At 50.9% G+C, this 20,794-nt stretch overlaps 1 protein-coding gene across 2 annotated transcripts in view; it reads right to left on the bottom strand.

The window, feature by feature from the left end:
• Positions 1-20,794, bottom strand: part of Smad3 (SMAD family member 3) — an 89,653-nt gene that overhangs the window by 21,082 nt on the left and 47,777 nt on the right. The window contains exon 1 of one of the 2 annotated variants that reach the window (XM_010643287.3): positions 11,875-11,992. The exons of the other annotated variant lie outside the window; for it this stretch is intronic. Within the exon in view, the coding sequence (XP_010641589.1) occupies positions 11,875-11,948 (74 nt within the window). The 5' untranslated portion in view covers positions 11,949-11,992. Of the gene's footprint in view, positions 1-11,874; positions 11,993-20,794 lie in introns of those variants that run through there. 2 annotated transcript variants of the gene reach the window in all.

Genomic DNA, 20,794 nt, shown 5'->3' with positions numbered 1-20,794 from the left:
CCCCCCCAAAAAAAAAAAAAAAAAAAAAAAAATCAACGAGGGTGCATCACACAATAAAGCTTAAAATGGTAAAACTTCTGAGACTCTGGAGAAAATCTTGGTGTCTTCAGGGCACAGATGTCCCAGATACCACATGAAACGCACAATCCAGAAAAAGGAAGTTGAGATACTGGTCATCAAAATCTAACCTTCTGATCTTTGAAAGACATTTGTCAAAAGAGTGAAAAGGTGACAAGCTGGGAGATGATATTTATAAACCATCTATGTGATAAAGGACCGGCTTTCAGGATAGGGAACTCCACAAATTCAGTATCACGAAAAGAATCTAATTTCAAAATAGCAGGTAACGATTTAAACAGACACTACATTGAAAATATAAAGATAGCGAATATATACGTGAAAGACATCATCAGTTTTCAGAGGACAAATTAAAGCTACAGTGAGATTCCACACACAATCACAAGAACAGCTAAAACCAGCAGGCAAAGCTGTGGAGTGCCTGGAACTCCTGTCCACTGCTGATGGGAACGTAAAATGGTCCAATTACTGTACTTTGGAAAAAGTTCAGCAGTTTCTTAGAATGAGCATCATCAAGAAATCAAATAACAGGGCTGGGAATTTAGCTCAGTGGTTCTGCCGACTGCTTCGCAAGTGCAAGGTCCAGAGTTCAATGCCCAATACGGGGGGGGGGAGAAAAGAAAAGAAAAGAAAGAAAGAAATCAAATAACAAATGCTGGCAAGGCTGTGAGGCCTAAAAAGAACCCTTTGGCACTGCTGGGGGGAATGCAGACTAGTACACCCACTGTGGAAATCAATATGGAGAGCCCTCAAAAAAACTAAAACTAGAAATCCCATTTGACCTAGCTATTCCCCTTCCAGGTTTCTTCCTCAAAGAGTCAATGACATCATATCACAGTGATCCACACATACCCGTGTTTATAGCAGCACAATTCATATAGATAAATCTTGCAAGTAGCCTCTACGCTCATCCACAGAGGAACAGAGAGGTGTGATATTTATGCACAACGGAGTAGTACTCTGCCATACAGCAAAGTCATTTGTAGGAAATGGATGCCCCTTGACACTCTACGGTTAGGTGAAGTAAATCAGACACACAAGCTTAAATATCACATGGCTTTTCTTACATGAGAAACGCAAATTATAAATAAAAAGCAAAAGAAGAAGAGAGCTAACAGGAAGTGGAGAGACAGATCTTTCTCAGACAGGAAGGGAATCAAGAGACGGAGGAAGGGAGGAAAAGGATGTGTTATCAGTATGTAGCAACTCCACAGAAGGAACGTGAACATTATAGACTACAAACATGTACTAATGAGAAAAAGTTAAAAACAACCCACCACACTGTGCACCCATTCTACTTGTATGCATTTAGCCAGCAGAAATGAAAGCATACGTCCAGATACTTGTGCACACACAGATCCACACTGGAGCAAACCCATACCAAGATCTACCCCAGCACAGCGGAGGGATGGACTATTGATACACGCAACGTTAGGACTGGATCCAGAAATAATTACACCGAGTGAAAGACGCCAGACCCAGTCCAGTTTATGTGAAACTGCGGAGCAACGTAAGGTAAAAAGTGTGAACAAATCCGTAGTGATAGAAAACAGGTGAGTAGTTTCGGGGGAGGCTGCAGGGGGCACAGGGATGAACGCAGGTATGAGGGAGACTTGGGGGCAAAGGGTATGTTTGTTGTATTGACCGTAGTGGTGGGTTTACAGGTGTAGACACATGTCAAAATTTATCAAACTATAATATGCTTTAAATATGTGCAGCTTACTCGTAAAGTGTATCGCAAGTTTAAAAAGCAAGTTTAAAAAAGAGGCAAGGGCTTTGGACTTGGATAAACCAGGATGTAAACCCTGACTCTACGCTCGATATGTGAACTTGAATGAGCCACTTCCGGTCTTTCATGTTTTCATCTGAAACAGAGGCCCCTTCCCTGGCCAGCTGGGAGGACTAAGGGATACTCCACGTGGAAAACCCTCAGCACAAAGCAACGACACAATGAACAGCAGCCGTGTACTGGCGTTACCTCTGCATAACCGTGACTGTCGCGCTGTCACGACAAGTCTGGCAGAGGAAGGCCTGCGGTAGCTGCTCAGATACACCCATCCCTGTTCTGCTTCGGTGACCCGGGGGCAGCCCTGCAGGGTCACAATGAGGCCACAGGTCTGCTTTGAATTTTCACTGCTCTGCCCCTGGTCTCACATCCTCCCATCCTCACCTCTCATCAGGCAAGTCCCTTAACGGTGCCACCTCACTGAGTCCCCGGACATCCCCGAGTCATGGCCCAGTCCTAGGGTCACACAGGATCCCGATGACAGGGAGATGGATGGGCGCACGCTGTCTGGCTCTCCAGCTCGCCAGCACATGACCTCCGGGCTGACTTGGCAGGATTCTCTAGAAGTTGTCTAGTCCGTGCCATAAAATTCCCAAACTCAAGACAAGAAGGGCATCTCATTCATTACTTCTGCGTCAGCAACTACTCCTGGCTCAGAGTCTGGGCTGCCCAGGGCCCGGTGCCCTGGTACTGTTCCTTTTTCCCTTTCTGTCCCATTTAAAGCACGCACTGATGCTTGTTAAATAGTAATAGTGAGCTGGGAGTCTCTGCTGCTGGGTTTAAAGAGCTGTGTGTGTCGGAACACGCCCTCCCAAGCCTTACAGGGCACCGGGCCCACTAAGCAAATCCAACAAAATAGGTCTTAATTCTGAGCTGATGTTACCATAAATGTGCTTAGTGCCAGAAAAGGGTCTCTGACCTTCTCTTCTCTCTGTGTCAGCCTCCTCGCAGCCCCAGAGTGGCTGCTGTGTGCAGAGCAGAATCCCAGGAAGCTGCCTGCTGGTGTACGGCCGAGAACTCTGCCTACACCCAGTGGCTTCCCAAGACCCCCAAACAGCTTTCTCCAGCAACTCTCTCCAGCTCCTCTGACAGAAGGTTTTAATCTTTAAATATATCCTTCACTAGCCAAACAATTTCCTGTGGGAGGAAATTAGGTTTCCTTCCACTGGCTCCAAGTAGGACCTGTAAAGTGTCCCAAAATGGTTGTGCGAGCCACCGCCAAGGACACGACGTGGCCACGCCACAGTTCAACGCGAAAGTGGGGCCTGCTGGGGTGCTCCCTGGGGTGAGAGGTCATGGCTGGGGTCCCTCAGCTCTCCTGTCCTTGGTGCCAGTAATCAGCCACCCACAGCCATCAGGGGAGAGCACAGGGATGGAGGCACAAATTCCGGGACACATCAGATGCATGCAGCACGCACTCTGGCTAAGCTGCAGTGTCACAATACAAAAGCAGGAACTGGAGCATCGTTGTGTGCTTCTCCCTGCTGTCCTGCTCCTCTGCCAGCATCACGGGGTCCTCAGGCAGCTGCTGCCCTCGGCCTGCGCAAGGACCTGAACCCAGCGAGAGACAGCAGCAAGAGCAAGTCCCAGCTGAAGGCGAGTCCTTGGTATGGTTGTTACACAACAGTAGCTGACTAATACCGACTCCACTAAACTTGCCATAATCAGTATCTCTGCGTACTAATTGGGAAAGGGAACATCTGAGAGGTCAAACCAACTTTCCTACGGCCCAGAGTTATCCCAAAATGAAGTCAGCCAATGTGACTCGCAGCCTGTAAACCTCTGAATGGGGCACACCCCCATTCCTGACCGTGACTACACTACCAGACAAGACTGGGCCAGTTCAAAAGGTTTAACTTTTGTTTATAGAGAACAACCTACCTGTAACTTGCCTAAAATGTGACCTTACCCCAAATATTCATCTCAAGTTGAAGTGGCTCAAGCAGCATGTTGATAACTCGGAAACCAAACCTCAGGGTCCGTTTCATGGAGCTACACTCTGTATCTGTCCACCCTGCTGCCCCACAGCCTCTAACATCTGCTTAGTCAGGAAAGGTCATCTCTGATCCTGGCCAACAAGCGTCAGGAGCCTACACTCGTCACACACATACAGCACCAGCTGGTGCCACCGAGCTGCCCTCTGTCACCCCTCTCACCCCTGTCCCTGTGATTGCAAGCAGGCTGCTCCACCATCTCGGGGTTCGCTTGGCTGCAATAGTCTTTCTTCTCCACTTTCCTGGAGTTTTGCATTACGGAAAGGTTTTACTTTTGTTTCTTCTTGCTTTCTGGTTCAAAAGAAAACCCCAGGCTTGAGTGACTTGAGTGTGGGTTCAGTGCTCACTGCACAGACCTTCTAGGAAGGCGGACAGAATTCAGGTGACGTCGAAGCCCCTTGCAGCGGTCGCTTTTGGCCTGCAAGTTCCTGGCATCCCCCAAGAGCCCTCTTGCAGATTGCAGATTCTGCCTACAGCCCAGGGAGCCCCAGGACAGCTGCTCAAAGGAGCAGCTCTAGGAAGCACGGCCTGCTGGGAGGAATGTGTGATTTGGGGGTTCCCAGTGTCCGCTCCTTTGGGAAGCACAGGCAAAACATCCTTTATTCTGGGCCAGGAGTTAGGAGTTGAGTCTCCCAGCTGCAGGCGACACAACACAGAGGTCTGGCGTTCAGAGAATAAAGTATCCAGGAGAAATGATGCTGCATATCCCTGAAACCCCACTACGGAGAATTGTGCTGCAGGTACCCAAGGGGCCCTGCAAGCCTCTGGTTCAACCATTCCTCCCTCGAGGAGGAAACAGACTGACACACTGAGCACCTGCTCAAGGTCAGGATGACAGAGGCTACTTTTTTTTAATGAAAGGGGACAACCAATGGCCCTCAATTCAGGTCATATAATGCGATTCCTTGTTCTACAACCTAACTTTCTGAAGTCCTAAATTATATTAAAATTAAAAAGTTACGAACAGAAGGAAATCGGGGGTGGGGAGAGGAGCGATTAGAGGTAAGGAACTTATCTAGTAGAAAGAAAGAGGGAAGGGAGGGAGGGAAGGTGGAAAGGGAGGTGGGAAGCTTTTAATTCTTGTTATTTCAACTCCTTTTCCAACTTAAGGTGTTCTCCTCTGGTGTCACACAGAAGGAATCGAGGCAGGGGAGCAGACTCTGGGTAACTGAGGTTACGCTGTGAGCTCTACCCCGTGACCACACACCCAGCTCTGCCTATTTCCCAAGCGCTCTCTGCAGCTCCGGAAGTATACGCTGGGCATGTTTTTAATATCTCGGCTCCACTTGGCCACAAGGAGCTGAAAACAGGATTTCATAACCCCAGGCACCTCCTACTGCAGTCTGCCTACCAAGGACGGCCCCACTTCTGTCAGAACCTCTGCATGGACAGCGCTGAGAGCTTTGGCCTTCAGCTCTGCCAGTCTAGGGAAAAGCAGACGACAACACGCCAGGCTGAGGTCCCCTCCCCACCCTCCAGCCAGCAGCTGGTGTCGCGGCCTCCATTTCTCCTGGTTACTTCTCCAGAGCAGCAGGCTCAGGACCTTGGCAAGTGGCCCGGGCAGATGGGCCACCCTGAGTGAGAGCCCCAGAGGTCACCCGGAGGACAGAGCCCCAGAACCCCCACCTTGCTCTGTTGGGAGGGCTGGAGCCCTGGGGAAACTCATCTGGCCCTCCAGTCACCCTACCTCGCAGGGCCAGGGCCAGGGCCAGGGCCAGGAGGCTCAGAAAGGGAGGCCTCGGCTCAATGGAGGAATCTCAGCCTGATGGTGTCTGGACATCTCAACAGCACACAGCACCCAGCACGGTTCCACATCCAGCCTGAGTAAAGGAAAACCCGGAGTTCCTCTGTGTCGCCACAAGTGACACTGGGTCGGGTCATTCATTCCGGAGTGGCTGGAGTGCATTCAGCCACAGCCTCCTACAGGTACCAGGAGCACCCCCACCAGCTGTGATGGTACCATTATGTCTCCAGACTTTGCCTGGGCTTCCCTGCAGGACACAAACATCCTGAGGTTAAGGAGATGCCCCACATGGGCCCAGGTGGAGGGAAACAGAAGCCACTAGACCCCAGAACAGGCGCTGGCCCAGCACTTCTCGTGCCTGACTGCACTGGAGATGGGACAGTGTGGGGGGCAGGGGTCTCCTCACTTCCATTTCACAGGGGGAATATTCACAGGGTGTTAGACAACTTGCCCTGAGCCACCCAGAACAGCACGAAGCAGTGTCTGGCCTGAACCTGGGTGTCACACTCCAAACCCAGTCCTGTGTCACTATGTGAATGAGCAGAGGGTCCCTTTTAGCACTGATGAAGCAGGCGTCATGGTGCCATGCAAAAAAAAGAGGTTGAATCTGGGGGAGCAAGAAGAGGAGGAGGAGGAGGAGGAGGAACTTTCCGTTTAATGGCTTTAGTTTTCACAAGCTGTTTTCCTTTGGAGCACCTGGATGGGGAGTGTTCTTTCTCAAGTGTCGCAGGATCACAGAGCCCTTAGGTCACAAACAGAAGATGCTATACAGACCTGAACTGAGCCCGGATTACTGCAACACAGAGGAGAGTTGCTGGGACACACAGAACCTCCTGAATAGCCATTTTGCCCTGTGGGACACCTGCTGCTCATATCCACGCAGAGCGGAACTCATCCCAAAGATGGCTTTTGGTCTTCGAAGAGATCTGTCATGAAATACTCAGGATCCACCCTGCCCTTGGCCATCTTTTGATGGGCTGAAGGCAAAGACACATTTACCCTCAGCTTTCCCTACAGTGCCCACCGCCACAGCTGATCTGTAGGGACGAAGGCACCACGCAGGTGCACTGAGACGTCACCTCCCCATGTGGGCTGGGCTCCCCCACAGCTCCCCACAGCAGCTCAGGGGCCAGCTCCTGCAGACCCAGCTTCCAAACCACTTTGGGGACACAGATTAATCTGCATGGTCCATCTGAGAGAGAACAAAATAAAATATGTAGCTGAAGCCCACAGAACAAACGAACTCCTTCCCATAACCACAGGAAGCTCCATTTGGGGAGACAAAAATGAGTATTTAGGGAAAACATTTAGCAGCCTCAAAAGTCTAACTGTGGAGGCTAAGGTAAAAAGGGGGGAGAAAGAGGCAGGTTCGTTCTTGCCTCGGAACCCTCTTCTCTGAAGAGAAGAAGGCAAGCGCAGCAGCAAGGGAGGTTGGAAATACCCATCTCAAGCTTCCCCAAAGGAAGGTGGAGAAATACCTTTGTTCTCCTAAAAATAGTTAAGTGTAGGGCATGGAAAAGCCACCTCCCCCGACAGCAGCAATTTCTCAAGTCTTATCTGCTACTGGACTTCAGTATTAGCTCAGTTCACAAAATAAACAATTCTTATTACAGGGCTCTTAGTCACTGTTTTTCACTTTCTTCTACAAAGCAGAGACCGCGAAGGGCTGTCTCCTCTCCCTCCCTTTCTTCCCAGCGTGATTCACCACCCGTGGGCAGGCGGCACACATGGGGCCGGACTCTGCTTTCTTCTGCCTTTCCCCAGAGAAGATTCTCACGGCCTCTCAGGCAGGGTAAGGTAAGTGGAACAGGACAGTGATGAGGATACCTGGCTGCCTTGTTCTAGCAAAACAAATAGCAGATTTTCCAAAGACTCAGAGAAAAAGCAGACAGGCGTTCGTGACTGGAGAGCTGGGGGGGTGGTGTTAATTGTACTCTTCTGACTTCCTTGATTGTGAGTCACTGGCAGAGGCAGCACGATATCCCCAGTGCTGTGGAACACGCAGCCTGTCAACTGTGTGACCCAGGGACGCCGGAGCGAGGGGCGGAGCTCAGGCTAAGGCCTCCCTCAGCTCCTCCTTTACCAGACTCCTAGTGAAGTCGGCATCCACAGCCCTAGTCTGCTAGTTTTTAAGAGATTCCCCCAAAACCTTGCAGCTTCTCAAATCTCCCAGTTTGGTCGGGGAGGCTAAGAGTAGGGAGCGGAAGTAAGGCAAAGGGATGGGGTGACCCCATGCTAGAAACATTCCTTTAAGGACCATGGAGTAAATAACGAACCTGTGACGACACAGTCCAACCAGGACACAGCTGTCGCCCCACAAACACACTCCTTCCTCCCAGGGCATGGCCTCACCAGCCTGCAGAAGCAGTTTCCACTGATGTACAAGCAAAAAGTGGGCATCCTGTGCACAGCAGGACCAGGGGACAGTCAGCAGCCAGTCAGCATTCCTTCGCCCCGGGTACAGGATTCCTATTGTATCTAAACAAAAGGCTCTGGTCCCTTGGGGGCAGTTTTACCGAAGACGTCAGAGAACCCCACTGGGCAGGAAGATGGGAGTTCCAAGTGGGCACATGGGAAAGCTTCCGGTGACCCAGGCAGGCACTTACGATGCGAGGGTGGCAGGAGCCGGGTTGCTCCACTGCCCTTGTGAACTCATTCATGGCTTTCAGCCAAAAGTTGCACCTAAAGAGCTACAATCAAGAGGACAGAAAAAGGGACATTCTGTCCTTAGCGTCCTGGACGCTCGCAACTGTCTCATGCATTCAGCCATCCACACCAGCCTGGCCCCGCCAACCACCAAGTAGCATCCATGGCCACAGCATCTGGCGGCTCTTTCTGCCTGCAAGGAGCTCTCCCTGTCCTCTCTCCTCGGAGTCCTACGGCTCCTACTGTCCCCATCACTCAGCACCAAAGGCCTGGTGTGATTATGTAATTTCTGTGCTTCCGGCTTCCCTGCCTGATGGGGCCAGGAGCCGGTGAAAGGCAGGGAGACCCAACTTGATGCACTGAGGTAGGTTACACTGGCTCAACTCCACAATGGCTCAGAAGATACAGGAACGGGACAGCAGCCTGGTGACACACATCAGAGCCAGAGCAGCCAGAGGCCCAATACGGGAACCCGGGACAGCTGGTCTCCCTTCGATTAGAAACAGCGGGGGGTGACAGCACCAGGGCCAGTTCACCGGCTGAGGGAGGACAAGAGAACTGCAGGAGGTGAGAAAATGCTTGTGAGTGAGGAAGCTCAGCATGGCACCCGCAGTGCCCAGAGACCAAGTCATCCGTGGCTAAGGCTGCAGGGAGACGTGAGGACCTGCCGGACCTCTGCTTGACAAACATTAGTCACCCGGACACTTTCATCAGCTGGATCTTCCAGCAGAGAAAGCATGTAGACATCGGGGCCCCATCTCAGAGCAGACAGGTGCTCGCTCGCCATGCCCAGGACAGGGCGGGTCAGCAGGCACGGTGGTCTCATCTACAAATGACGGCCCCGCCTGGTCTCTCGTGTCCCCTCCACTCCCAGCACCTTCTCGCCTTCCTTTGCCCGGGAAAGACACGTGTCTGTGTCCACACTTTTGATTCCTCACTGCCTGCCCGGACATCCGGGACTCCCAGAGCACCACGGCAAACGAGGGACCAAGAGTCACTCCTGGACGGTGGCTGGGCGTGGGGACACGGACAGCAACTCAAGGTCCTTTCTTCTCGACTGTGTGTGGAACCACGATCCGGGCAGAGGGGACACTTTGGGGCTCTGACTCTTTTTGCAGGTAAGAAACAACAAACAAATAAAGTGGCAGTGCTGAGCAGCCACCCCTGAAATTTACAGTAGTTTCTAGAACAAGTTGGTGCAAGGTCAGGAGGCCGTGAGATATGAGAATATTGCAAAATGATCATCTGGGACAGTATGTCTTTTTCTTAAAAAATGCACGTGCATCTCCAGCACAGGCTGAGAGGGTTGCCAACCCCCTCTGCAGCCTCCCAAAGCTTGGGCCAGGGAGCTGAAGTCTCCGCTTGCTCTGCTAGGCTCGAGAGAGCAGCGCCCAGGCCTGCACCCAGCCCTGCTGTTCATGACTGTGTGGGAGCTGGTGGGGCCTCCGGAGCAGGTCAGCCACTGCCTGGAACACGACTCCTTCTGCCCGCTGCAAGTAGCACCAAGGGAGGCACAGAGCAGACAGCAGACACTGCACACTCCCTGACTTCGTTAAGGTAAATATAGGGCCAAATGAATTCTAAACAAGTATTTTTTTCTTTCAAAGCAAATTTAAAAGAAAAAAATACTCCTCCACAAGAAACTTATAAAATGGAAATATAACAACTCATGAAACTTTTCAAATGACAAAAAATTCCCAAAAGTCACCATTCTTCCATTTATATCTATGTAACGAAACATTACCCGGCCATAGAAAGGAACTGACTACTAAAACATGCACAAAACTTGGGTGAATTTGAAAATGATTACGTGAGGACAAAGAAATCAGACAGAAAGACTATATGAGGTATGTTCCCTTTTATACAAAGCTGTAGGACAGGAAAGCCTCTGCCAGAGAAAAAAACACAAGTGCTTGGGGTGGGAAGAGGTAAAGAGAGAGTGTGGGAAGGGAAGGGAGGAGAGAGGAAGCTCCCTCAGGGAGAGCCAAGCCCCACCCGCTCTCACGTGGGGCCTCAGGAGACACAGGACAGGGGCTTTAGCCATTAACCTGTCCTTGTCTCTTCCAGAACCCTCCGTCCCCTTGACACAAACACGGGCACAGTTTCCACCCACGCCTGCTCATGCCTGGTGACCGGGGGACACACCAACCCCAAGCTAGGTCACGGATAAAGAAAAACATAATTCCAGTTACCCAACATTTTTGATCTGTTCACATTTCCCAGCCTTTTACCACAGCCCAAGTCAAACCTGGCTTTACAAGGGACGACGCTAGGGAAGGTACCGAAAGGGACATGGGTAACAGGAGCTCCTTGTTATACCAAAGCAAGCACCTGGCCAGCTGCAGGGCCCCCAGGGGCTGCTGCGTTCTTAAGAATGCCCTAACTGCAGTCTGGAACACTCAGAAAGCCTTTATTTAACTCAAATCGAAGCGTTCTCTTCCCAGTCTTTAAAAGGGTAAAAGCCAAAGAAAGGAGGGTGTCACTGCTCCCCTCCCTCTACTAAAAATCCTGGCACAAGCCAACGGCGGGGAATAGCAGGGAGGAAACCAAGCATTGCTACCTTAACACTTTATCAGAAAACCTGGCAGCTATAATCCTAGCATTATGGGAAGCTGACACAGGAGGATCCAAGCTTGATCTCAGCCTGAGCAACCTAATAAGACCCGGTCTCGAATTTTTTTTTAAAGACCAGGGATGTAGCTCAGTGCAAAGTCTCTGGATTCAATCCCAGGACAGGAAAAGAAAGAAAACCAAGGAGGCAGAACTAGGTGTCACAGGGTGTCTGAGGTTTATCCCCCCACCCTACCTCCACGAGAGCAAAGGAAACAAATCTGCTCCTTAACATCCTGAGGCCCGAGTGAATGAACAGATATATTCATATTCTCCCTCTCTCTCCCTTCCCCCTTCACACAAGAATCAGTGCACCTAGAGCCTTTTTTAATTTTCGGCAGGGTCTCACTATGATAGTCTAGGCTGGCCTTGACTCACTACGTAACCCAGATCCTCTTGCCTCAGCCTCCCGAGTGCTGGGATCAATGTGTACCACTATTACCTGGCGAAGAACGAGTTCATGAGTTTCCTTTGGTAGCTGCCTCCAACCTGGATCTGCCCAGAGCAGCTCTCAATGCCTCAGGACACTGGGGTCCTGGAGGTCATGGTAGGAAGGCACAGAGAGGGCCGCCTGCTTTGCCATGGGCTCAGCATCAGCTACGGTCACTTCAGCACTGATAAAATGTCAAAAAACAGATAAAGAGGGCCGGGAGCTTCGCTCAGTGGTTCCGCCACCTGCCTCAGAAGTGCAAGGGTCTGAGTTCGATCCCTGGTACCAAACAAACAGATAAAGAGACAGCACATTTTTAAAACTGGTATTTTACATCATCCCTGGTCAAGTCTACCTTCCTCCTAGGGCTTGGATGGTTCCTGAATGGAGCTTTCGCGCCTTGTGGGAGAGGGGAAGTGTGGACCGAAGGGTAGTTAGGAAATCTCTGATGCCTGGCATGACTTGTCTGAGGCCTGTCTTGGGCCTGACCCAGGAGATGGAGAGAAAATCAAAAGGAGAAAAAGGCAGAATGAAACGCACAGAGCAGCAGCAGCACCCCTCTCCCGGGGACAGGGACAGTACTCACCCCTGCAGCAGCCTGGGACTGCCCAGCTCAGCGGGGGCCAGAAAGCAGTGAAAGGTTCCCTCCCCACAGGCCATGGCCTCCGGTGGGGACCCAGTGCCTTGGCAGGCTCAGCCCTGGTGGCCCGGGCAGGGGGGGGCAGGGTCCCAGGGATCAGAACGGAGCATAGAGCCATGAGTAACGCCTCTGCCTCACCCACGCAGAGGTTTGCTTTGGGAACGTGGTTTCCCGTCATCCCAAGAATGTGCACCCCACCCAGGGAGAGATAGAGCCGGAAGAGTTTTCACAGCCTCTGCCAGCAACAGTGAGAGCCACCACAGAGGCAACTGGGGGCTGCCCCCCGGGTGCAGGACTGAGTGTGCCTTGTCACAGCGCAGAAGGGAGGGAACCCACACTCTCCCGCCTAAGGCTTCTCATCCTCCCTGCTACTAGGGGAAAAGTGCTAGAAACACCCAGAAAGAACAACTCCAGGGGACGCCAGTCTCTGCAAGCCTGTCCCAAATGCTTATAGAAAGAAGAGTCTGCCCTGGCATGCTGAGCAGATCAGCAGGAAAATCGCCTCTGGGAGAAATTAACAACCCCAAACAAAACCAGTAAAGGCAAAAACTACACTTCGTAAACATTTGATGAAAATTAAAAACAGACCAAAGGAGCACGTGTCTTGGTAGTATTTTTTACAATTTTGAAAAATTTACCCGGGAAAAAAAATAAAATCTCAGAGGGAAAAAAATTCAACACAAAATAAAACCAAAAACAGCATAAACTGCAGACAATGAAAGTCACAGATTTAAAAATGAATGAAAGAATCTGGTAACTCGAAGGTGTGCCGGATTTTAACCCAGGAAAACGGGACTCGGTTGAAATATTGTACAAGGAAATTCCAGAATAGTGGAAGCTAAACTACAATCAGGACCAATAAACATGCAACCAGGTAAAAGAGAACCAAATTTTATGGTGAAACAAATATGGAAAGGAAGTGATCCTGATATGAATAATTTCAGATGAAAAAAAAGCAAACTTCAGGACAGTTTCGCAGTGGTGAACAGAAACCGCTGTGGTATTAGAGTGACTTGCAGAGCCCCTCGGCCCCTTGAAATGCTCAGTGTGAGCTGCCTGAGAACATCCACCTGGTAGAAATGGTGAAATGAAACATGTCCCACACTCCCCTTCACAAAAGTGGTCAAAGGTGAACCTCGGCAAAGCCACAAAAGCAATCTGTAGCGCCCGCTTCCTTGGAGGTCCCCATACCTGATGGACAGACTTGCCGGGAAGACCACAAGGACCCTTCTGGCCCCAGCCCTGCCCACTGGCCTGATCTTGGAAGTGTATCTGGGGACACAGATCCTCTTTCAAGTAGCACTGGTCTATGCATGCTGCAGAGCTGCCTGCTGGGAGCCGGGGACACCAGGGAACCCAGGCACCTCCATCTTCTGCCCCAGGGGAAGGGGAGAAGTGTCTGGGGGGTCGTAGGATTTTAATCTTTACTTCTCTGTAGGTTCTAAGCATCCTACAGTAAGCCTACATGCTGGCAGGGGCCAGGGAAAGAAGGGTGCCCATGAAACCGGTGCTGTGATTGGATGCCCATTTTCTAAGACCTATCCTGCCAGGAAGTGCAGCAAGATGGGAAGAAGTAAAAAGCAGGAAGACAAGCTAGAAAATCCGTGTTCAGAGAAGAGAAGACAAAGGCTAAATAATGCTAATGAAAAAGGAAAAGAAAGCATGATTTTGAGCAGCATTTCAGAAACTGACTTGTTTAATAAGAAGGCAGGAATAGAAAGGAAACAAGACTATTGCTAGTTTTTGTCTTGGCTGTTGGAAGCACAGTGATGCTATTTATTAGCACAAATATACAGAAGGAAAAATAAATTGGGGGAGTAAGAAGACCCTCACTTCCTACTTGCAAAACATACTCTAAAGCTTCAGTAATCAAAACAGTGTGGCACTGGCATAGAGTCAGGCATATAGGTCAACGAGATAGGATTCAGAGCCCCAAAATGAACCCTCACCTACATACTAATTGCTATCTGACAGAAGTGCCAAGAATATTCAATGGGAAAAAAAATAATTTCTTTGGCAATTGGTGCTGGGAAAAATGGATATTTGCATGCAAAAAAAAAAATTAGGTTGGACCCTTACTTAATAATATTGCATGTAAAAATTAAATGGGTCAGACCTAAATGTAAGGCTTTAAACTATAAAATTCTTAGAAGATAACATAGAGGAAAAGTTTCATGAAATTGGATTTATCAACAATTTCTTGATTTGTCAAAAACAGCTCAGGGAACCAATCACAAAACTAATTCTAAACTAAAATTAAAAATGTTGTTCACCTATTTTGTGTATTATCAACACAGCAAAACTGCAAATCATAGAGTAAAAAATTTTTTTTGCAAATTTCATATCTTACATGGGGCTAATACACAGACTATATAGAGAATATCTAACAACATAAAAAGGAGACAAACAGCCCAATTTTTAAAATGAAGGAAGAACTTGAGTAGATATTTGTCCAAAGATACACAAATGACCAACAAGTCCATGGAAAAGTTGCTGGATATCATTAATCAATAAAAAAATGCAAACCAAAACCACAAGGAAATGCCACTCACACCCATTAAGATGCATATTGTTAAAAAGTTTTAGGTTAAGCTGGGAGTGGTGGCACAGGCTAGCAGGCAACTAGTCTGCGAGCACTCGGGAGGCTGAGGCAGGAGGATCACCATGAGTCTGAGGCCAGCCCAGGCTACATAGTGAGTCCAAGGCCAGCCTGAACTGCATAATGAGACCCTGTCTCAAACAAAAAAAACGTCTGAGGTTAAAAAAAGAGCCTACCTTGCAGGTGTGATGGGTAGGCATTAAAGAGAAAGGTCAAATCACCTGCTCTAAGAATAGGAGTCTGGGTCACATTTACTTACACAGAAGTTCCAGATGACCTGGGAAGTCAAGATGGCACGATCACAAATTTGTTTGCAATAATGTAGGGGTGGAGGTTGAGTTTTAAGTCAAAGGCAAGGAAGTGATAGCTGAGGAACTCTGCTCTGGGAACAGCTGGGTTTGTGTGTCTGCCCGGTCCTTGGAAACTGAGGCCACTTCTCCCCACAGACCATTTGGCTTGTCTGGTTCAAACACATCCCCACGGCCTGGGGATTTAGCTCAGGGGTTCCGGCGCCTGCTTCACAAGTGCAAGGACCCGAGTTTGATCCCCAGTACCAAAAAAAAAAAAAAAAAAAAAAAAAAAAAAAGATTCTATGAAGGATAGAGATTAAAGGGCCGGGGATTTAGCTCAGTGGTTCCGCCGCCTGCCTCGCAAACATATCCCCATGGGGCCGTGGGGCTTTGCACACAATTTACTGCAAAAGCCCCACTGGGACAGACACTCGCCAACTTCAAGAGCAAGATTCTGCGGGATGAGAGGGAGAGGAACAGGAGGGTGGGTATGCAGGAGACTTCACGGGCTTTGCATGTTTGATAAAGGAAGGGAAATCACATGGAAAACACACTCGTTAAATCTAACAGAAGGTACACAAATAAGTCATCTTTGCCTGCTACTTGAACATTTCACATTTTATACTGCAGCGAGAACACACGCAGATGCAAACATGCACACACGCTCGCACAGGGATACCAGGCGTCTAGGGGGCGTCTACCCAGCAAAGCGGCAGCTGAGAAAATCAAAGTTCAAAGCACTTCGGTATGTAAACACTTGGGAAATTCTTGGCCAGAGAGGATATATACAGCAATGTGTTAACTTGTCCCTGTCTTCAAAAAAATTGTTGTTATAAAGAAAACAGGATTTAAAAAAAAAAAAAAACAGTAAGTAGAAGGAAAAGTGAAAACTCTTAGAGAAGGCCTCCCTGGTTCCTGGCACTTTCAAGAAGCTGGGGGCATCAGATCAGCTCATCTAACGGTGGGATGGGGGTGCCATGACCCCTTCCTTTCCCAGAGGGACAAAGACACTGGCCAAGATCACACATGACCAGCCAGGTAGCCGACTCCTGGCCAAGTGTAAGGCGGAATCACCAGGCCAAACCCCTTTTACCCTCCACACAGGGATCTCTTCCTTCTACAGAACCCCCTCTTGCCCCTCAGGAAGCCAAAGCCCAAACTGCTGAGGGCTGGCACATCAGGGAAGCTTCTCTGAATCTCTTTTCCTGCCACTCCACAGCCCACAGTCGGGCCCGCTCCATCCCCAGCACCCACCAGCCTCACGGCAAGCCCCAGTGACCATGCCTGCCTCTGCCCCTTGGACACAGCTCTACCTTGTAAGACTCTGGGAGGCTCCAATCCCACCTCCACCACTGGCTGGCTGAGGACCCCTCACTTCTTTGGGTCCCTGTGCCTTCCTGACGGAGGGACCCCGACTGCTCACTGCCCGTGCAGCTGTAAGGATGTGGGTTTAGGGAACAGCCCCTTGAAGCTCTCAGCAAGGCTAGGCGTGGCTGCAATCGAGGGGCCCCGTTCCCGGCTTCGGCATCCCTGACAGCGGGGAACACAGCTTTAGTAACTCCGAGCCCCTTCCATGCACCATACCTGATGATGAGTCTACGAGAAAAGCGGGCCTTGAAGACAGGGCAATGAAGCCCTATACAAACTCCGACAATGAAGACACCATGGAGACGACAGCTCTGGACACTGCACAGTGGCTTCCTTGATGCTGCTGTCTGCCTATCTGTCTGTCTGTCTGTGGGTCTCACACATACCACAGAGGAATGATTTCCCAGGGCTTCACCTCCAACAGCCAGGGCACAGCTCTCCAAAGTCCTTCTGCACCCTCTGCCGCTCAGGGACATCTAAGGCCTGGTTCACCAGAGCCAGCAGGGAGCCGTCCGCAGAGCGGTGGGTTTGGAGGGCAGGGGCAGCCTCAGGAACCACCAGGCTACTTTGAGGAAGGGCACAGTCACCGTGCTTCCGGTGACCAGCATGGCAATGGTGGGCACTAGAGTATCGGAAGCCAAGAGTGCCCGGGAGAGGGCGACTCTGACCACACCGGCCTGTTGCCTGCAGAGCGGGCATCTGGAATCTCAGGTGCCAGACACACAAGGCCACGTGGACTGCAGCCCTGGCTGCAGGCTCAGGAGCACGGGCCGAGGCTCCAGCTCTGACCTTACTCCTTGAATCTTTCAGTTGCCTCATTCAGGAAAATGAGGAAGTGAGAACAGATCATTCCAAATGTCCCTGCCAAGCTTGCAAATTATTGGGAAAGTGCTTTCTTCCGGGGAACCTTTGAGTCCTGCTTTACTCTCCCCTAAGGTCTCAGACCCAAAACCAAAGCACCTTTTGGGTCCCTCCCTCGTCTGCTTCCACTCTGGTTTGGAGTGCGAGTCTCTAAAAAGTCCTCCCGATACTTTTCTAATTTGTAGTTAATTACAAAGGAACCGTACTTAAACTCATTTTTGGGTTCGCAAATGGAAAATAATAATGACTTTGTAAATTCATTTCAGATTTGGCTCCACAGTTTCTGGCAATAAGATCACACTCTGCTTTCCTTCTCCTGGTTTTTAGAGGCAAATGGAAACAGTGAAGCCTCAAAAAATGCATTAAAAATTCCAATTAAGCTTTTCTGAGGAAGAAAAAAAAAAAAAAAAAGAGCCACAGAGGATCAGTCTCAGAGCACACTGACGGGCTGGAGTTGTTACAGGAGCCCAAGGAAGAGCTCATTAGGAAGAAAACCCAACAGACTGCTGTGGAGCAACGTGGAGTGGCAGGAAGAGGCCAAGGATAAAACGCCCATCTGACATTGTCACCTTCCTGGTTGTCCCCACAGCTAAGCACAGCCTGCCACTCATCTGCCAGGACAACAACCCGAACTTACTCATGAGCTCATCTTCCTAGATATGGAAACTGGGCTTGGAGCTGCCCCGGCACACAGCTAGTGAGTGCAGGGGCAGAGACCTGACCGGGACCTTCTGCCCAGTGCTCTTTCCCCACAATTCCTCCCATCCCAGACCCCCTAGGCCCCTGCCTCCCAAACTGGAAGGGAAGTCTGGGAATCCTGGCTGCTGGGCCCACTGCCCCCTGGGAAGCATCAGTCTGTCCATCCTGGCCCAGCCTCCATTTTGCCAGAAGAGAGGGTACAGATCCCCAGGGGACAGGCTGGGGCTCAAACACCCAGGGATGTAAATGTCCCTTGTTTTCCTATCTCAGACGATGGAAAACAGTGAGGCTATCCTTCTCGAAACCTCTGGCAGAGCTCTTGGGATTAAGCTACTCAACACCAAGAGTTTAATTCTCAGTGTACACTCCCTGTCAAGCACTGGGGGGCTTGGGGGAGGCCTCCAACATGGGAAGTAACCATTCAGATAAGGAGGTAAGGGTGCACCCTCAAGTATCTGTAACAGAGGCTGCACTGCACGACTGATCTCTGAGGATTCAGTTTGTCTCTCTACAGACTGAGAAAGGCTTGCGAGTTACTCTCCAAGGTACCCTGTCTCTAAGACGTAAGACCCCTCTGGTGGGGACTGGTCAGAATCAGGTCCTCTGCAGTCTGCTCAAGACCTGCGTGTCCTGGAGGTGAGCTGGGCTGGGAGGACCACATCCTGAGCCTGCCCTGCATAATGAGGTCAAGGGGCAGCCTGGAGGGGCAGAGGGACCCCACTGGGGCTCACACATACTCGACCTCTCTGTCCTACCGATGCAGTGTCAGCTAGGCAAGGTCCAGGAAAAACACTGTATCTGGGGCAGGCTGATTTCTGAAGGACAGAGGGGGCCCAGCCACCTTACCTGACACTGGACAAGGCCTCCCGGAATGATATGAGCAAGCTTCACTTCCGGACCAGTCCCGGACCCCGTCATGGAAGTGAGGGCTACTAGCTAAGTCAGGGACCAGAGGGAGCAGCTGGGAGCTGCATGGCCTTCAAGAAGTTACGTGTCTGACAATCCGTTTCCTCCTTGTTACACCAGGACTATGGGAAGCCATGAAGTGGACGGTGACCTGACCCCCTGCTATTCAGTGCCCGGCATGCAATGGCGTCAGCTGCTACTCAACATCCGGGAACACTGTGACTGTTCTTAAAAATCAAACAAATGCGCTCAGAATGAAAACAAAAATCCCAAGAACATAACCCAATGCTTAGCCAATACAGCTCAATGGCCACACAGACAGACGACAGACAGATGAGTTAAGAACTCTTAGTTCTCAGGTCCAGCGTAGCCCTTTGGTCCCCTGCAAGGAACTGCTACTCTCTACACTTCAGCTTTTTCTGCACTGCACACTGGGGATGAGGCTGAGAGCCACAGAGCACTGTTGGGACCACAGCCCAGGGACCAAACCACGTTGTCGATAACGTTTGTCGAGTAGATGAACGAGGGACTACACAAACGTATCCGTGTAGGAAGCGCTAGCTTGCTCAATCCCCACCTCCCTGCATTCCTAGGGGCTCCCCAAGCAGAAAGTCGGGCTGCTCCTGCTTTGAGCTTCACAGGGAGCCCAGCTTTCCCGGGGCAGGGGGAAAACAGCCTGGCACTGTGGCCTCTGCAGCCACTGCCGTCACCTGTCACCCCTGCCGCACGGCCTCAGCAGCTACTACCCGCCCAGCTCCACCAGGGTCTGTGATGCGATGCAGCCACCTTTACTGCTCACCGCCAGGACCACTGCAGCAGCCCCAGACCCTCTGAAGCGGTGCCCCAAGCGGACGCTCCTCAGGGCCCCCCTTGCACCCTGGTGCCATCCCTGGATACTTCGTTGAGCTGCTGTGTGAAAACATGCTCTGTACACAAGAAAAGAAGTTAAATGGAAGGAGTCGGCGACCCTGATCCGGTTCGCAGCCCCACCTCTGCTCCTGTGTCCCCGGGTAAGGGGTCGGGCCTCTCTGAGCCTCTGTTTCTTCACCTGCAAAATGCACCTGGCCCCCACGACACAGGCTGCTGTAAGAATTAAATGACAAACACAGCATGTCCAGCCCGGAATGTGGGACCCAGCAGACACGCAGCAGATGTGTGTCCCTCCCTAGTGGAGAGAAGACCGAGCTCTGGCCCTGTTCTGTGCCCTCCAGCAGTGTCCTGAAACACATACGCGTGCTGCTTGCGTGCTGTTCTCTTCCCAGGCAGACGCCGCTTGAGACAAGATCCCTGTTAGCTTCTGCTTTATTTCTCCCATGCCGAAGGTACACAGGAGACAGGGGCTGTTATGAAAACGTCAGATTTCAGAAATTGCAAGTCACCACATGCCAGGGCCGTGCCTGCAGGATTTACATGCATTGTTCCTTTCATCCTTACAAGAAACCCAACTGGAAATGACATTTCCTGCACTTTACAGACGAGGAAGCTGAGGTGCAGAGAGGTTGAACGATTTGGCCAATGCTACTGAACACCCAGGAACAAAAGCTGGGACCCAAACCCAGTTCTGGCTCCAAGGCCAAGGTCCTTGCTGTCTGGGAGACACAGCATTGCAGCCCAGGCCCCCGCTTCTGGATCACACCCATCCTGAAAGCGCACTCTGGGGACTCCACTTCCCACCCCTGCCCACCAGCTTGGCCAGAGGATTTCCCAGCAGTCAGCAGCACAAACCACAAGACCAAGTCCCTGCAGTGCGCACCCACGGCCGGCCAGAGCTGAGCTGGCTCAGAGTTAGTCATGCTTTAAACGGGGAATGAAGGGAAAGTGGCTTCTCCCCCATTGCCTTTGAACTTCCCCAGCCAGGATGCAGGCTGCAACCCGGAAATAACTAGTGAGCAACAAAGGCCCAAGAGCTGTTTTCTCAGAGCAGCCCCTTAGCCAGGCTGAGTGTTACCACACCACAGAAGCGCAGCTCCTCTGATGCCATTAAAAATAGCTTCCCTGCCACTTCCAGCCACGGCTGTCCCCTGGGCCCCGCTGTCTACTGTGGCGCCCCTGAGCAGGCCCTGAGCCTGAAGCACAGATGGTCAGGGGACAGGGGCACAGCCAGCCAGCCACCCAATAAAGGGACAGTTCAAATGCAGAAAGC

The sequence above is a fragment of the Fukomys damarensis genome, unplaced genomic scaffold, assembly GCF_012274545.1.
Source record: "Fukomys damarensis isolate Sample0158 unplaced genomic scaffold, DMR_v1.0_HiC HiC_scaffold_25, whole genome shotgun sequence".
Lineage (NCBI taxonomy): Eukaryota > Metazoa > Chordata > Mammalia > Rodentia > Bathyergidae > Fukomys > Fukomys damarensis.
Note: the sequence above shows the minus strand (reverse complement) of the source record. Positions and strands in the feature narration are given on the sequence as shown.